Here is a 17200-nt window from a genome sequence, read left to right as displayed (position 1 = left end):
GAAACCAAAAGAGAAGGAACATGCAAGGCACAGTGCTCCTCAGGGGCCTACACAGTGAACTGGGACTTAAGAGAATGGGACTGAAAACTGCATCTGGCCAGAGGTCACTGTTCAAGAGAACAGCTTTGGTACAGTGGTAGGAATTTAAAAATTAGGGTAGATTTTGATGGAATAATACAAAGTGAAATGGTAAATTCTGGAAGTAAAAGTAGGTGAGATCAGGGGTCAGTGCTTTCCAGTCAGACTTACCATCTGGCGTGAGCTTTAGCTATTCACTTACTCTGGATCTCAAGAACAGGTTTGTCTGGCTTAGAGATGGTAAACTTGTAGAATTTCCCTTGCTGCGTATCTCGGATTTCATCCTCAAATAAGAAAGCCATGAATGCGGCTGAAATTTCTCTATCACTCTTTCTGAGAGCATTTCCCACGATAGAAGAGCTGGGCTCAAATAAAACTGGTTCAGTTCTTGTTCTCAGAGCCCAAGTTCAATACAATTTAATGCCTTCTTTTGCTACCCTATTTTCCACTAATTTTAATATCACATCTAATTTCAACAGTGACTCCTGAAATTTGGAAGAATAAAAAGAAAGGCTTGATTTCTAACACATTTTTAAAATCTCCCTCAAACAAGATTTTTTAAACATCTGTTTGGGGCATCCTATTCTTTTTGATAGGAAAGTTTTGTAAATTGCAACAGTAGACACACCTCCCTGGACAAACAGCTAGAATTAGTTTATAAATATTATTTATAGTTTTAATGGCCCTATGACTTCTATTTTCAATAACCACTTTTATAAATTTTGTCTGTCATATGAAGGCTAAAAATAAAAACAAAAGTGTTTTCGCTATACATATTTAGACCTACAAAACAATCTGAAAAGACAGATATCAGAGAGGAGTAGGTTTGTATTTTTAATTTAACTCACAAATTATGATTTCTGGAAGACTGCTTTTTTATTAGGTTTCTAAGTGGTTTACCTAAAATACATCTTAAGAAATAAAGCAGCAAAACCAGACTGTATCTAGTTATGTAAAATACAAGCCAAAATCTATTCCAAGAACTCTCGAATATAAAAATAATTAAAATGAGTCATACTAGAGTATGGCTAAATAGGCCCAATAGCCATCATAAAACACCGAGACCGAAGTGTGAGAATTCGGTCTGTGGAGCAAAATATCCCTTGGCAAAGGAGAAACGCCTGTGGTTTATGAGAAAAGAAGATACACAAGAAAATAAGATCCTGTTGTCAGCCAGCATGTCACTTCAACAGCTTTGAAAACAAGTTTTAATCCTTTTCATTTGTCTGTTTCTCACAGCATTCCGCCTGTCTTACTTTGCCATAGATTTGTCTTTGGGACATTTATATTCACTAGGGAAGACATTTTCAATCTTACAACATAGATGTACTAAAAAAATATTTAAAACACATCCACTTGCTTATACCCAATCTTTATGAAATTGTTATGTAAAAGTGGCTTATACTCCCAAACCGCTGCCAGTACTAGCTAGGTAGATTAAAACACCAACAACATGATTTCATCTTCAGGACATTTATGACCTCATTGCCCAGGATAAGCTCCATTCATTCATAACAACAAAATTAGACTATAACCAAGTGCCTAAAGATCTGGTACAAATATTGCAAAGGAAGAGATCAACTTGGCTTAGGAAATAGTGACTTGAAAGATAATAACGCAGACTAAAGATGGGAGAAAATAGTCTTTTTAAGAATGATTACACCCTGGCAATTATTTCCATCGTTTAAAAATCTCTTTTTCTCTTTTCAGCTTCATGGTGGATCCTGAACAACTAGATGTTCCTAGACATTTCCCTCATGGTTCCAAGTGAAAAACAAGTATTCTCATCTAAAATGTGAATTAGAAAATTCTCTGCAGTTACTAATCTACACTATACTTTTAATATATTTAAGACGTGCACCCTTCTTAAATGTCTTCTAGATCTTTCATGTGAATTTTAGCTAAGTTTTTGAAGTCTGCTGTTTTGCTACATTGTAACCTAAAACCCTTTCGTGGCAAAATCCTAATATGTGAAACAAGTGTACACATAAAGGAACAAATTTGTGAAAAAGAAGTGATAAAAACTAATTAAAGTGGGAACTTTTAGAGTATATAGGATAGCTTCTGTGGATTTGTCATAAGCTAGGGGTTAAATCAGTGTTTTGTCATTTTTAAGTAACTGGTTTTCTGTGAACGAAGCTTATATTCTTCAGTAATGCTCACTGTATTCCCAACTCACGATCTTTTGAGTATTCACTTCACTGAAAAATGCTAATACATGCTCCCAAATGGTGTCCTTATGTGCAGAGAGAGCAACGGCAGGAATGCATGTGCACAGAGAAAAGGCCACATGAGGACACAGTAAGAAGGTGCCAGCAGCAAACCAAGGAGAGGTCTCAGAAGAAATCAACCCTGCTAGCACCGTGGTCTTGGACTTCCAGTCTCTAGAACTGTGAGAAAATGCCTTTCTGTTGTTTAAGCTAAAAAGAAAAAAAGTTGATACAGGAGTATACAACAATCTTGGCTATAATCTACACTCTCTATATACCTGTCAGGTTATAAACTGGTTTTTTTGCAAATGAACAATTCTGTGATAGTTAGGGTACCATTTAGTAACGGAACTTGTATAGTTCTATAATGATATATAGTTATATCATTTATTAGCATCATAATTTCCTATATGTAAGTTCAACAAATCAAGAAAAGAGGACAGTCTTAGTTTCAGAAAATCAGGTTCAAATTTTTGGCACATGATCCAGAGGACTAAATTTCTTATTAAAAAATAGACATTTGCACTTAAATAATGAGTTCAAAATATTTAAAAAAAAAACTTTAACCTCAGTGAACACAGAAGAACTATACATTAAGCACAAAACTTTAGGGAAGGTATTGGACAGAAAACATTTCCCAGTCTCAACACTAGAATGACAACAGCTCTAATGTCACTAGAACAGGTAACTGTGTCCCTAATATGCTCTGCTGTACAAGCTCATATATTACATATTTTTAATAGACTCTATTCCGGTAAATTCTGCTAGTGAAAATCCAGTACATATGGGAGTTTGTTACCATGTTATTCTCTAATCCAAATTCCTTTGAAGCCAATTTTTTTTTTTTTTTTACTGTTGGAAAACTCAGAAGGTCGAACTAAAATTATATTTTTTAAATATAAAATTTGACCTAAAATATTTTCTCCAACTAATTTATGAAATACTAACTTCTGTCACTACCTTTGTATGCCCTCAGTCCTCATTCACTCTAAATTATTTTTTTCATAGCTTCTACTAGACAAGGGCAGTAAATTTTGACATATATACACATATACACACAAATGTGTGTGTGTGCATGTGTACATATGTGTGTATGTCTTTGGTCATTTCTAAAGATGACAAACACTATGAAACAACACCTGGCTCAACTCTTTTAATTTATATACAAAGCTGAGAACATGAATGGAGTTGTACAATGATTATTCAAACAAACTATACACATGTACAAAAGCAAACGGATAAGAGCAGTCTTTGCAGTCTCACTCTGATTATATACAGTGGCGTCTGACATACAAACTCTTCTTGAAAAGGTTGTTTATAAATGGTTTCAAAAAAATACAAATTATAGCCAGTAAAAACATAGTATTAGAATCAGAAAATACCTAAGTCTTCTAAGTATGAGGCAGTTTCCGAAGTACAAAGGTTAGGTAGGACTTCAAAAAGGTTTCTGCCCTCAGTAACAGTGTTGAGCACAATGGCTGTTTAGATTCCAAACTAGAATAGGTTCTATCATAGTTTTTTTAACTAGAGTCAAAAAAATATGGTTCTACTGACCCCAGCTTTTACACAAATTATATATAAATTTTTATGTGTGTGAGAATGTGTGTGGATACACAGTATATGTGTGTGTGTGTGTGTGTGTATATATATATATATATATATATATATATATATATACGTGTGTGTGTGTGTATATATATAAAGGGAAAGTAGGACAGAAAATAAGTGAAAAATCTGGGCCCTAGGTATTAATGTATCATTTTTAACCCATAAATTTATGGGGGGTTTTGTTCCTATTAAAAAAAAAATCTCTTTCTGGGGAACAAAGTAATGAAAACTAGACCAAGATGGGAAGCCTCCCATGGACTAAAAGCTTAAATCTAGGTAACAAGCCCAAAGACCAGTGAGGAAAAAGGTACTGATTTTAGGAGTTCAGAATTCAGTATGAGATAAACTTTCTGCCAAGTGATGGTCTCAAATGCCTTGCCAGTAGACCTGGGGATCTGAGAAAATAAAAGTAGGGAAAGTTTACACTTACCTTTATCTACATCAGCAATTTTTTTTTTTGACACTATGCTGGAAGAAACTTTTTTTCAATAGTAACATCCAGAGTGACAAAATGCAGGAATTTATTATATAAAATTTCTAGGAGCTAAAAGCTTAAACCCCCAAATTCTTCATCCATGTGTTCTTGTTATAAGAAATTACAGAATTGAAACTTAATGCACCTCAATTATTTGCAAATGCCTAAATTTTTCCTCTTTTGGGGGTAAAAATATCAGTTTTATTTTGCAGTTGCCCAACTTCTGTTCATGTAGTCTGATTAGACACAACAAGTAGCAGCTATTCTCCACCTTCAGTTTCCTGGTTTCCAAATTGTCAATCTCTGCTGGTAATTATGAATCTTAATGCTATCGAAAACCTAGAGACCAAAGAACTGCCTATTAAAAGATTCTGTTTCCTGTCATGGAGAACTATGCATTGAACATCCTGAATCATCCTAAGCCTCTGGAGAGATTGTAAAGAGCCTTTCAAAATGCTGGTATGAAATCAGTGGCAAACAGAACAAAAGCAACTTTAAAAGCAACAAGAAATTATGTACCATATATACATCATAGCAAATACTTTATATTTGGGAATCTTTACAGCTTACATTTCCATTCCATTATTACAAGAGATGAAAAACAAAAAAAAATTGCAAGTAGCATGCAAATTATAAATACAGTCTTCCCACTTTACTAACCGAATTCTTACTTTCCAGTGTTACTTCCCAATTTATGCAGGAAACTGCCTGCAAAGTTGAAACTGATTAGAAAATTCTTTATAGTTTAAAATATCTTTCTCATTTTAGGGAGAAACCAAATACCCAACCATCAAAATTAAAAATAAGCTGAACTGTCACAGTCCATTACAGTTATTGTTACTAGGTCCACTTCATTTGCAGGTGTCCAAAATATAAAACGAGTAATTCTTTATGTTCAAATTCATCTGTTCTTAAAATGCTACTTAAAACTTGGGTGGTTTTCCTGTAACATAGAAGAAAAAGTTAATTTATCAATTAGATTGAATGAATACAGTTTTTACTAGTTTATCAAACCAAATACTGTGACCCTATTAAGTGTTTACAGATCTTAAATGCATGTTGCTATAGAAAGTATTATAATAACTGGAACTTGTCAAAACAGTTCTCCTGTGTTTAATAAAACATAATTCATTTTTAAATACACTAGATTGTATTTCAAACCTGTTCTGTTTCTGTGGTACCTGGTTTGTTCAAAATGTGTATGTCAAACTTTTATTTACAAAATAAAATGTCAGAGATGAAATAAGTCTGCAAATGAAAACTTGACAATATATAGCACTGATTTACTCATACATATCAAGATCTCTGAACAGGTCGGAAAATGTGAACGTCGTTAAGGACATTTTTCATGACAAAATATTCCTGTGTGCAAGGTATTCTGAAAGAAACGTATTCTGAAAGAAACAAATTTCTGCTTAAATTTTGAAAAATTGACAGGGTTCTACAAAGTCAATTCCAAAAAATTGACTTTAGGAAACACTGAGAAACACTGTAAGTTAAAATTCAGAAGATTCTAAGAGGAAAAAAAAGCTTTGGATTCCCAAAGGTTAGAAATCCTAAAAATGGAGAGCACAGGAAGTATGTTACACATCTCACATTTGAACCATTCTCAGCATGCCTATATTCTGAGTTAATCTCCATGGAGTATTTACCTATATAAAGTAGTTTGTGAAAACCCTAAGTGCACAATGAGAGCTAAGTACTATGCCAAGCTCTTCCATACATTTCATTTAATCCTAACAACTAGAGATTATCAACCTTACCTACAATCACAGAACAGACACAGAAGGTCAAGTGACTTAAGTTAGAATGATATTTTAGTACACAAGGTGAAGCCACAGCTTGAACCCAAGTCTGGTAGCGAAATGCGTGTCCTTTCCAATCAATATCCTAAAAGATATGTGTATTTATTGTATCCATTTTGGTGAAATGTGATGGCGGTGACACAGAAATATAAAGCGCTAAGAACAGCAAAGATATACTGTTTGTGGGATGACTGGTTTTACTGTATAGAAGGACTAAGAGTAGGGAGCCCAGAAACACACCTCACATCTATTACCACAAGGTGGCAGAGGACCACCCTTTCGATAAACAGAGCTAGGATGACCGGATATTCATGTAGAAAAAAGTAAAACTTGGCCCCTATCGCACATCATACAGTAAAATCAACCGCAGATGGATTGATTACAAGATTTAATATGGGATGTTCTGTATCTTTCAATGGAAAAAGTATTTCTTAAAAATACAATTCCATTCTATTATTACTTACAGTTTGGTTATATTATACATTTGTGTACTTTCCTGAGTTATATTTCATAATATTAAAAATCTAGTGAGAATCTAGTGAAAATACTAAAGAAAAATATTTTAGAATATAAAATTAGAAAACTACTTACTGGTTTTTGAAGTACAATGGGATGATCAGGCAGAAAGTCTGGTTTTTTTCTGCAGATGGAAACACTTGAGAGCTTCAACAGGAAATCTCTGCTGTATTTAATTCTCTCTATAGATATTAAATATCAAGTGCAATGTTACAAAATACATAACTCTTCCAGAACAGTTTTTGGTTCATTTCTTTCTGCATGTCCCTTAATAGTCCATTATTTTATAAAAAGATGAGTAATTTCTATGCAAAAGAGAAGAAAGGCAAAAAATTTTGAAAAGTACCTACTGCCTACCATTTTCCTTTTACATGGAAAGGAAGCCAAGTAACCCAGGAAAAATGGAAGGGAGAGAACTATTTCAGAAAACTGGTAATGCATGGCTTCTTTCATCTGGTTATTTATATCTAGTGAAGGGATCTTGCATTATAAAATATAACAGCAGTAACACCTGTTGGGCAATTCAGACCCTGCCAAAATGGAACCCTAATAAGCCTATCTAGTCTTCATATTAACTTAAAACGTAAGACAATCAAAGTAAATTCAAAAACATTTATTATACATCTGTGCATGAAAGGTGTGCTAAGTAATGGTGAAAAAGATCTAAGATAGACTCCCCCCCCCCTTTTTTTTAAGAGAGAGAGCATGAATACAAGCAGGGGAGGGAGACAGAATTGCAAGCAGGCTCCACACTCCGTGTGACTCGATCCCATGACCCTGGGTTCATGACCTGAGCAGAAATCAACAGTTGGATGCTCAACCGACCGAGCCACCCTATCTTTAAATGGGAATAAAAACAATGCTTCAAATATCTGCATATTTCTTTTCAGAAACTATCACCAAAAAAGACCACTTGCTGAGCCAGCAGAGCAATATACTTAAAATACTAACACAAAAGAAATGACAACCTAGAACTCCATATTGTGAAAGAGAAAAACACACACACACACACACACACACAGGTCTCTGTCCTTGGTTTCTGGCACAAAGCTCCTAAAACCCTTGTAATTTCTTAAGTGATAAGAATGCTAGGAACATCTTTTCAAATATTTGGTTTCTGATCCTCCTTCTGACACAGCTCTTAAATATCTCTGCATTTCCTGGGTGACAGAAATGTCCTTTGTTCTAAGGAGGTGACTTTTGGTGGACTCCTGGACAGGGGCTGGTCAACAGGAGTTGTCAACCAAGCCATGATTAGAAACTTGAAACTTTCAGCCCACTCCCCACCTCCTTCTAGAAGGGGAGGGACTGGAGATTGAACTAATGAGTGATCATGCCACATGATGATGCCTCCATAAAAATCCCAAAAATATGAGGTGTGGAGAGCTTCTGGGTTGGTAAACACATCCATCAAATCCATGTACCAGGAGGGTGGCACACCCCAACTCCACAGGGACAGAAGTTCCCACATTTGAGACCCTTCTAGACTTTTCCCTATGTATCATTTCATTTGGCTCTTTATCTGTATCCTTTATCATAGCTTTTATTATATAATAAACTGGTAAATGTTAGATCACCCTAAGTTCTGTGAGCAGTTCTAGCAAATGATCAAATCCAAGAAGGGAAACTTGGAAACCTCCAATTTGTAGCCAACTTGGATAGAAAGTCTGGGTAATCCAGGGACCTACTGCTTGCAACTGTCATCTGAAGTGAAGGGTAGTGTTGTGAGCCTGAGCCCTTAATCTGTGGGGTCTAAACTAATTCCAGTTAGTGTGAAAACTGAATTGTAGGATACCCAGCTGGTGTTGCAGAGAATTGATATTGATATCTGGAAAAATGATACATCTAATGTCAGAAGTGAAGTGTTGTGAATATAGTACAGTACTGAGAAACTGTACTGAGTACTAGAGTACTAGAGAAAGAAACAGAGGAGAGGTTTTTTACAGAGTACTGAGTACTAGAGTACTAGAGTACTAGAGAAAGAAACAGAGGAGAGGTTTTTTACACCTTACACCTAACCAGTAGAAAATCTTGGAATACTCGTGAAGTTAAAAGACATTTTCAGAAGAGAAAAAAAAATTAGAAGAATTTGTCACTAGTGTGTTGATCTGTAAGAAATGCTACAAGAAGTTTTTCAGGTTGAAGGGAAATGGTACTAGACAGAAACGTTAATATTCAGAAATGAAGAATAAAAGAAAAAGGGTAAGTAGCTTGACAAATACAATGGCCTCCTGTTTTTCCCACTGAGTTTTATAAAAGTGTATGACTGTTAAAAGCAAAACTTATGACACTGGCTAAGAATAGGATGCATACAATTACAACAAAAAGGTCAGGGCAGTGGTGGAAAGGGAAGGAACCTACACATGGTTGCAAGGTCTTACCATCACCATTTCACATGAAGTAGTTTAATATTAACAAGTACACTGAGTTAGGTATTATAATCCCTAGACCAGCAACTTAGAAACACAAGAAAATAGAGCTAACAATCCAAAAGATATAATCAAATACCAACAAAAATTCAAAAATATCCAAAAGGAGGCAGAAAAAGAAAAAAAATGGAACAAAATAAAAAATAATAGGCCTAAATCCAACCACATCACCTTAAATGTTAATGGTCTAAATCAGGAGTCAACAAACTTTTTTTTATAAAAGACCTGATAGTAAATATTTGAGAGTTTTGGAACATACAGTCTCTGTCACAACTACTCAGTCTTATAATGCAAAAGCAGCCCAGAAAATAAAGCATGTGGCTGTGTTCCAATGAAATGTAATTTCCTAAACAAGGATTTGAACTGAGGGACACAGTTTGCTAACTCTTAGGTTAAACACTGCAATTAAAGGCCATAAATTGACAAAGTGGATTAAAAAAAGAAAACCCTATTATATGCTGCCTGCAAGATATATACAGATAGGTTGAAAGTAAATGGATATAAAAAGATATACCATGCAAAAAAATAGGAATAAGAAGGCTGGAGTGGCTATTTTAATATCAACTAAAGAGATAATTACTGATACGTTGTATCTAATGACAAAGTTTCAAAATACATGGAAGGAAATAAAAGAAATAGACAATTCCACAAAAACATAAGATAATATAAAACTACCTATTCAGCAGTTTATAGAACTGGACAAAAAATTAGAAAACACTTAGATCTGCACAATATCAACATCTTAATTTAACAATTATAGAAACTACATCAACAACTGAAAAATACAAATTATTTTCAAATAGACCATGTTCTGGGCTATAAAACAAGTCTCAATAAAGTTAAGGGGCTCGAGAAAAGAGGACTCAAAATCACAAATAATGAGACATTACAAAAATAATACCAGACATACAAAAAATTACATACAAAGAGACTTCTATTAACAATTATACATCAAACAAATTTGACAACCTGTAAGAAATGGGTAAGTTCCTAGAAATATATAATCTCTCAGAACTGAATCATGAAGAAGAGAAAATCTGAACAAATTATTAGCAAGGAGACTGTTACCAACAATTAAAAACCTCCCATCAAATAAAAATCTAGGACCAGATGACATCACTGATGAATTCTAGCAAACATTCAAGGAATTAATGCCAATCCTTCTGAAACTTTTCCAAGAAACAGAAGAGGAGGGAATTCTTCTAAACTCATGAGACTAGCATTACCCTGATACAAAATGAGAAAAGGATGCCACAAAAAAATTCAAGCCTTGATAAACAGATGCAAAAATCCTCAACAAAATATTAGTGAACAAAGTTCAACAATACATTAAAAAGATCATAGTGGTGGGTACAGAGGAAACATACTTCAACATAATAAAATCCATGTATCATGAACCCACAGGTAAAATCATATCCAATGGTTAAACCTGAAAGCTTTTTCTCTAAGATCAGGAACCAGACAAGGATGTCCACTCTTGTCATTTTTATTCAACATAGTACTAGAAGTCCTAGCCACAGCAATCAGACAAGAAAAAGAAATAGAGGGCATCCAAACTGGTAAGAAAGAAGTTAAAACTGTCACTATTTGCAGATTACATGGTACCATATATGGAGAACACTAAAGACTCCATGAAAAACCTATCAGACTAAGTGAATTCGGTCAGGTGCAGGATACAAAATTAAAAATCAGGAATCTATTACATTTCTACACACAAATTACAAATTATCAGAAAGAGAAATTAAGAAAATATCCCATTTACAACTGCATCAGAAAAATAAAAAACCTAAGAATAAATTTAGTCAAGGAGGTGAAAAACCTACACTCTAAAAACTGTAAAATACTCGGGGCACCTGGGTGACTCAGTTGGTTGAGCATCCGACTTTGGCTCCGGTCATGATCTCTCAGTTCATGGGTTTGAGCCCTACATCAGGCTCTGTGCTAACAGCTTGGAGCCTGGAGCCTATTTCAGATCTGTGTCTCCTTCTCTCTCTGCCCCTCCCCCATCCGCTCATGCTCTGTCTCTCTCAAAAAAAAAAAATTAAAAAATTAAATAAAATAAATAAAAACTGTAAGACACTCATAAAAGAAACTGAAGATGACACAAGTAAGTGGAAAGATATCCCATGCTCATGGGCTGGAAGATCTGATATTGCTAAAATTTTCATATTACCCAATGCAACTTACAGATTTAATGCAATCCCTATCAAAATACTAATGGCATTGGGGCACCTGGGTGGCTGGGTTGGTTAAGCGTCCGACTTCAGCTCAGATCATGATCTTGCAGTCTGTGAGTTCAAGCCCCACATCAGACTCTGTGCTGACAGCTCAGAACCTGGAGCCTGCTTCAGATTCTGTCTCCCTCTCTCTCTGCCTCTCTCTCTCTCTCTCTCAAAAATAAGCATAAAAAATACTAATGGCATTTTTCACAGAAATGGAACAACAACAACAAAAATCCTAAAACGTGTATGGAACCAAAAAAGACCATGAGCAGCCAAATCTATCTTGAGGAAGAACAAAGCTGGAGTTATCACACTCCAATTTCAAACTATACTACAAAGCTATAGCAATAAAAACATTATGGTACTGGCACAAAAGAAATATCAATGAAACAGAAGTGGGAGCCTAGAAATAAACCCTCACTTATATGGTCAATTAATCTATGATAATCTATACAAAAGAATGAAACTGGACCACTTTCTTATACAACATACAAAAATAAAATGGATTAAAGAGCTAAAAGTAAGACTTAAAACCATAAAACTCCTAAAATAAAATATAAGGCAGTAATCTCTTGGACCTCAGTCTTAGCAATATTTTTTTGGATCTGTCTCTTAGGAGAGAAAAAAGCAAAAATAATTGGGACTATATCAAATTAAAAAGCTTTTGAAAGGCAAAAGAAACAGTCAACAAAATGAAAAGTCAACCTACTGAATGGGAGAAGATATGTGCAAATGATACATTTGATAATGGTTAACATCTAAAATATATAAAGAACTCAACAACTCAACACCAAAAATCCAATTAAAAAATGGGCAGAGAAGCTGAATAGACATTTTTCCCAAAAAAATAAGCATACAGATGACAGACCCATGAAAATATGCTCAACATTTAAATATCAGAGAAATGCAAATCAAAACCACAATTAGCTATCACTTCATACCAGTCAAAATTGCTAGTATCAAAAAGACAAGAAATAACAAACACTGACAAAGATGTGGAGAAAAGGGAACTCATGCACTGTTGGTGGAAATGTAAATTGGTATAGCCACTATGAAACACAGTATTGAAATTTCCTCAAAAACTTAAAAATGGAAATAAAAAACCCAGCAATTCCACTTCTGAGTATTTACCCAAAGAAAACAAATACACTAATTCAAAAATATATATGTACCCCTATGTTCACTGCAGCATTATTTACAATAACCAAAATATGGAAGCATCCTGTCTACTGATAAGGTATAAAGAGATATATATACATACACAATGGAATGTTAATCATAAAAAAGAATGCAATCTTGTCATTTGTGACAACATGAATGATCTCAGAGGGTATTAAGCAAAGTGAAATAAGTTTGATAGAGAAAGACAATACTGCACAACCTCACTTATATGTGGAATTAGAAAAAAAAAATCTGAGGTCACAGAGCAGATTGGTGGTTGCTAGAAACAGGGGGTGAAGAGTGGATAAAGTAGGAAAAGGGGGTCAAAAGGTATAAATTTCCAGTTATAAGATAAATAAGTCATGGGGATGTAATGTGCAGCATGGTGACTATAGTTAACGATACTGTATTGCACATTTGAAAGTTGCAGAGAGTACAACATAAAGTTCTCAACATGAGGAAATAAAAATTTGCAACTATGTACGGTGACAAATGTTAACTAGACTTATTGAGATGGTCATTTTCCAATATACAAATTTTGAATTTGTATTCCAATTGTACTCCAATAAAAAATGCAAAAAAATATAAATTTAAGAGACTTAAAATCATACAGACTCTGATAAAGCTAAGAAATCTATAATAAGAAATCCAGAAAAACTTCAAATATCTTAGAATTAAACAACATACTTTAATTCACAAGTCAAAGATGAAATAAGGAAATTAAAAAATATTTTAAGGTGAGGGGGCGCCTGGGTGGCGCAGTCGGTTAAGCGTCCCACTTCAGCCAGGTCACGATCTCGCGGTCCGTGAGTTCGAGCCCCGCGTCAGGCTCTGGGCTGATGGCTCAGAGTCTGGAGCCTGTTTCCGATTCTGTGTCTCCCTCTCTCTCTGCCCCTCCCCCATTCATGCTCTGTCTCTCTCTGTCCCAAAAATAAATAAACATTGAAAAAAAAAATTAAAAAAAAAAATTTTAAGGTGAATGGCAATATAACATGTCAAAATTTGTGCTAAACAAATTCAGCTAAAGCAGTGGTCCAAGAGAAATTTATAAATTCTTATAAGAAAACATCTACAACAAATGACCTAACAATCTACTTTAAAATGCTAGAAAATAATAACAAAGTACAAGAAATTTCTTTCATTTTTTTTTTTTAGTTTTTTTTTTTAATTTTTATTCAGTTTTGAGAGAGAGAGAGAGACAGAGCATGAGTGGGGGAGGAGCAGAGAGAAAGGGAGACACAGAATCTGAAGCAGGCTCCAGGCTCTAAGCTGTCAGCTCAGAGCCCGACACGGGACTCGAACTGAAGAACGGTGAGATCATGACCTGAGCCAAAGTTGGACGCTTACCCAAGACTGAGCCACCCAGGAGCCCCAGAAATTTCTTTCTTATACTTAAGAATTTCTTAAGGAGACATCACCAAAACAGAAAACAATATATGTAGTTAAAATGCCAAAAGCTGGTTCTTTGAAAAAAGAGAAACAAATTTGACAAATATCAAGATAGATTAATTGATGCAGAAAAGAACACAAAAAAAAAACAAATGCCAAGGATCAAAAAGGGGTGGTTACCACAGATTGTACAGATGTTAAACAGGAAATAAGAGAATACAATGAATAACTTTAAGCCAACATTTGCCAACTTGAATAAAATGGGGGTATACTACAAGCTTCTGTTGGACATATTTTTCATTTCTCTTTGGTAGAGAACCAGTAGTAAAACTGCCAGGTTTGTAGTAATTTGGAAATCAGGACCTCTCAGAATTGCAAAAACTAAAAATCAGATGAACTGTTAATACCAAGTGTTGGCAAGGGCTAAAAGCAACTAGAATTTGCAGCGATTGCTGGCGATAGTCACCTGAAACAAATTTGTCATGAAGTTAGGCACACATTTACCATATGACCCAGTAATCCCACTTCTACCCACGAGAAATGAAAACATGTCTACCCAAAAACTTTTACAAGAATGTTCATAGGAACATTGGTTATGCTTTCCAGGGGCACCTGGGTGGCTCAGTCAGTTAAGTTTATGATTCTTGGTGTTGGCTCAGGTGATGATCTCATGGTTTGTGGGTCTGAGCCCCATGTGGGACTCCACTCTGTCAGCACGGAGCCTGTGTTGTCTCCCTCTCTCTCTGCCCTTCATTTTGAGTATACAATTGAATGACTTTTGGTGTACTTAAAGAGTTGGGAAACCATTGTCACAATCTATTTTTAGAATACTTATACTCTAACATATAATATTAGACACCTCACTCCCATTTGTAGTCACTCCCCATTCTCTATCCCATCCCATCTAAAGCAATTACTTCCTTTCTATGGATTTGCCTTTTCTAGAAACTGTATATAAATGGAATCAATCATACAATGTCCAATATTTTGTGTCTGGCTTCTTCGCTTAGCATAACCTTTAGAAATTCATTCTATCTAGCCAAACTATCAGTCAAGCATGTAATTAGTACATTTTCAAATACATAAATTCAAAGAATTTACCAAACTAATACCCTTTTTTTGAAGCTCCTGGAAAATGAACTTGAGCAAAATGAGGAGGTAAATCAAAAAAGAAGAAAACAAAGGGTTCAGGAAACAGAAGAGAGTAATGTCAGCCAAAGGGACCAAGAAAGAAACCCTAGAAGTCTATTCTTCCACCAAAGCAACAAATAAACTGTCAAAAAACTTCCAGAACCAACTTTTTTCTGAATTCTGGAATCAAAAGCTAACAAAACCAGAGGGATGCTTAGTGAAGAAAAAAAACAGCTAAATTTGGTAAAGAGTTTTGTGGCATTTTAGCTTGCTCTCAAGCATCTCCCCTAATCCAGCTTGGCAGTGGCCTTGAAAACAAATGCTCTCTTTCCTGACACAGGCTCCCAGGACTGGAGAGAACAGTGCAAACCATATTCTCAGAGAACTGTGGTTGTTCATTTTTACCTGTCTGGTGACTCCCTAAAGAATCATCTCAAAGGATTTGCCTAGTTATATCTCAACTAAAAACTATCCCAGGGAGGAGACTGCTATCTGAATCCATTTGACAAAACATTTATAGGGAAATATATTAGCCAATTCCACCTGGGACAAGGGATAACAATTAAGGCAAACAATAGGAAAACTCAGAAAGCTTGGGAAGAAAACTAGGGAAAAAGATGCTTTTGGGAATAAGGCCACTGAAAGACTCAAATGTTCCCAGGAATCTAGAAGACTACATGCATGCTAAAGGCTAGGTTCATGCTCAGAAAGGCTTGAGAAGGTCCTAAGATGTCACCTCTGGCTAACCTTCAGGTTCCTCGGAAACAAGTAAAGTCAAAGGAAGAGCTGTAAAATGCCAAACTGAGTACTGAAAGCAGACCCCAACACATATACAGAAGCAAACCATATGCAAAGATTTGGGAGAGGGTTTTTTTTTTTCCTTTTCTGTTTTTTTGGTTCTAGGTATTGAAGGAATTCTTTGCTCAATCATCAGCTGACCATGAAGATATCAGAACAGAGACGTGAGTGGCCACATGTGAAAAATACAGACTTTACAATGTCAGTTCAGAAAAGTCACCAGACAACAAAAATGACAAGCAGCAACAGACCTTAAAAAAGGGAGAAAATCTGGGGCGCCTGGGTGGCGCAGTCGGTTAAGCGTCCGACTTCAGCCAGGTCACGATCTCGCGGTCCGTGAGTTCGAGCCCCGCGTCGGGCTCTGGGCTGATGGCTCGGAGCCTGGAGCCTGTTTCCGATTCTGTGTCTCCCTCTCTCTCTGCACCTCCCCCACTCATGCTCTGTCTCTCTCTGTCCCAAAAATAAATAAACGTTGAAAAAAAATTTAAAAAAAAAAAAAAAAAAGGGAGAAAATCTGATTTCCAGAGTTAACACATTATATTCAAAATACTCAGTTTTCAAGTACAATGCATGCTAAGAATTAAGAAAGTATGGCCCCCTACGTAGGAAAAGAAAAAAAAAAAGAAATAGAAACTTTCTCTGAGGATGCAGATATTGGACTTACTAGAGAAAGACTTTAAACTACCTTAAACATGCTTGAAGAACTAAAGGAAATCTTGAGACAATGTCTTGCCAAGCAGAAAATATCAATAAAGAAATCAAAATCATAAAGAGGAACCAAACAAATTCTGAAGAAAAAAGTACAATAACCAAAGTGAAAAATTCATTAGAATGGTTCAACAGCAGATATGAGCAGGCAGAGAAAGAATCCGCAAATCTAAAGATAAGTCAATTGACATTACCCAGTGTGAGGAGTATAATGAAAAAGAATGAAGAAAAATGAACAGAGCCTAAGAGATCTGTGTGACCACAGCAACAAATGCATAATGGGAGCCACAGGAAGAGAAAGAGCAAAAAGAATGTTTGAAAAAATAATAAGAGAAAACTTCCCAAATCTGATGAAATACACACACTGACACAATCAAGAAGCTCAATGGACTACAAACTGAATATGCTCAAAGAGATTCACACTGAGATGCCATTACAAGTAAACTGTTATAAGACAATTTTGAGGTCAGTAAGAGTAGCAGTTTGTCACTTATAAGGGATTCTCAATTGGATAAAAACACTGATTTCTCATCAGAAATCACAGGGACCAGAAGGCAGTGGGAAGACAAAGTACTGAAAACAAAAAACTCTCAACCAAAAATATCTACAACCAGCAAAACTACCTTTGGAAATGAAAAAGAACCTAAGACAGTCATAGATAAGCAAAAAC

General features: G+C 35.3%; 2 protein-coding genes across 5 annotated transcripts in view; one reads left to right on the top strand and one right to left on the bottom strand.

Annotated features, from left to right (window-relative positions):
* The window catches only part of NECAB1 (N-terminal EF-hand calcium binding protein 1), a 196827-nt gene extending 192886 nt beyond the window's left edge, over positions 1-3941 (top strand). The window contains exons 13-14 of one of the 2 annotated variants that reach the window (XM_045454282.1): positions 1789-1856; positions 2326-3941. In XM_045454282.1, the coding sequence (XP_045310238.1) occupies positions 1789-1814 (26 nt within the window). In that variant the 3' untranslated portion in view covers positions 1815-1856; positions 2326-3941. Of the gene's footprint in view, positions 1-1788; positions 2062-2325 lie in introns of those variants that run through there. The other variant, XM_045454281.1, reaches the window with a different exon arrangement.
* A 955-nt stretch (positions 3942-4896) lies between these two features.
* CC3H8orf88 (chromosome C3 C8orf88 homolog) overlaps positions 4897-17200 on the bottom strand; it is a 37912-nt gene continuing 25608 nt past the window's right edge. For all 3 annotated transcript variants that reach the window (XM_045454286.1, XM_045454283.1, XM_045454284.1), the window contains exons 5-6: positions 6768-6874; positions 4897-5314 (exon numbers count right to left, since the gene is read on the bottom strand). In XM_045454286.1, the coding sequence (XP_045310242.1) occupies positions 5291-5314; positions 6768-6874 (131 nt within the window). In that variant the 3' untranslated portion in view covers positions 4897-5290. The remainder of the gene's footprint in view (positions 5315-6767; positions 6875-17200) is intronic.

Source organism: Leopardus geoffroyi, chromosome C3, assembly GCF_018350155.1.
Source record: "Leopardus geoffroyi isolate Oge1 chromosome C3, O.geoffroyi_Oge1_pat1.0, whole genome shotgun sequence".
Classification (NCBI taxonomy): Eukaryota; Metazoa; Chordata; class Mammalia; order Carnivora; family Felidae; genus Leopardus; species Leopardus geoffroyi.
Note: the sequence above shows the minus strand (reverse complement) of the source record. Positions and strands in the feature narration are given on the sequence as shown.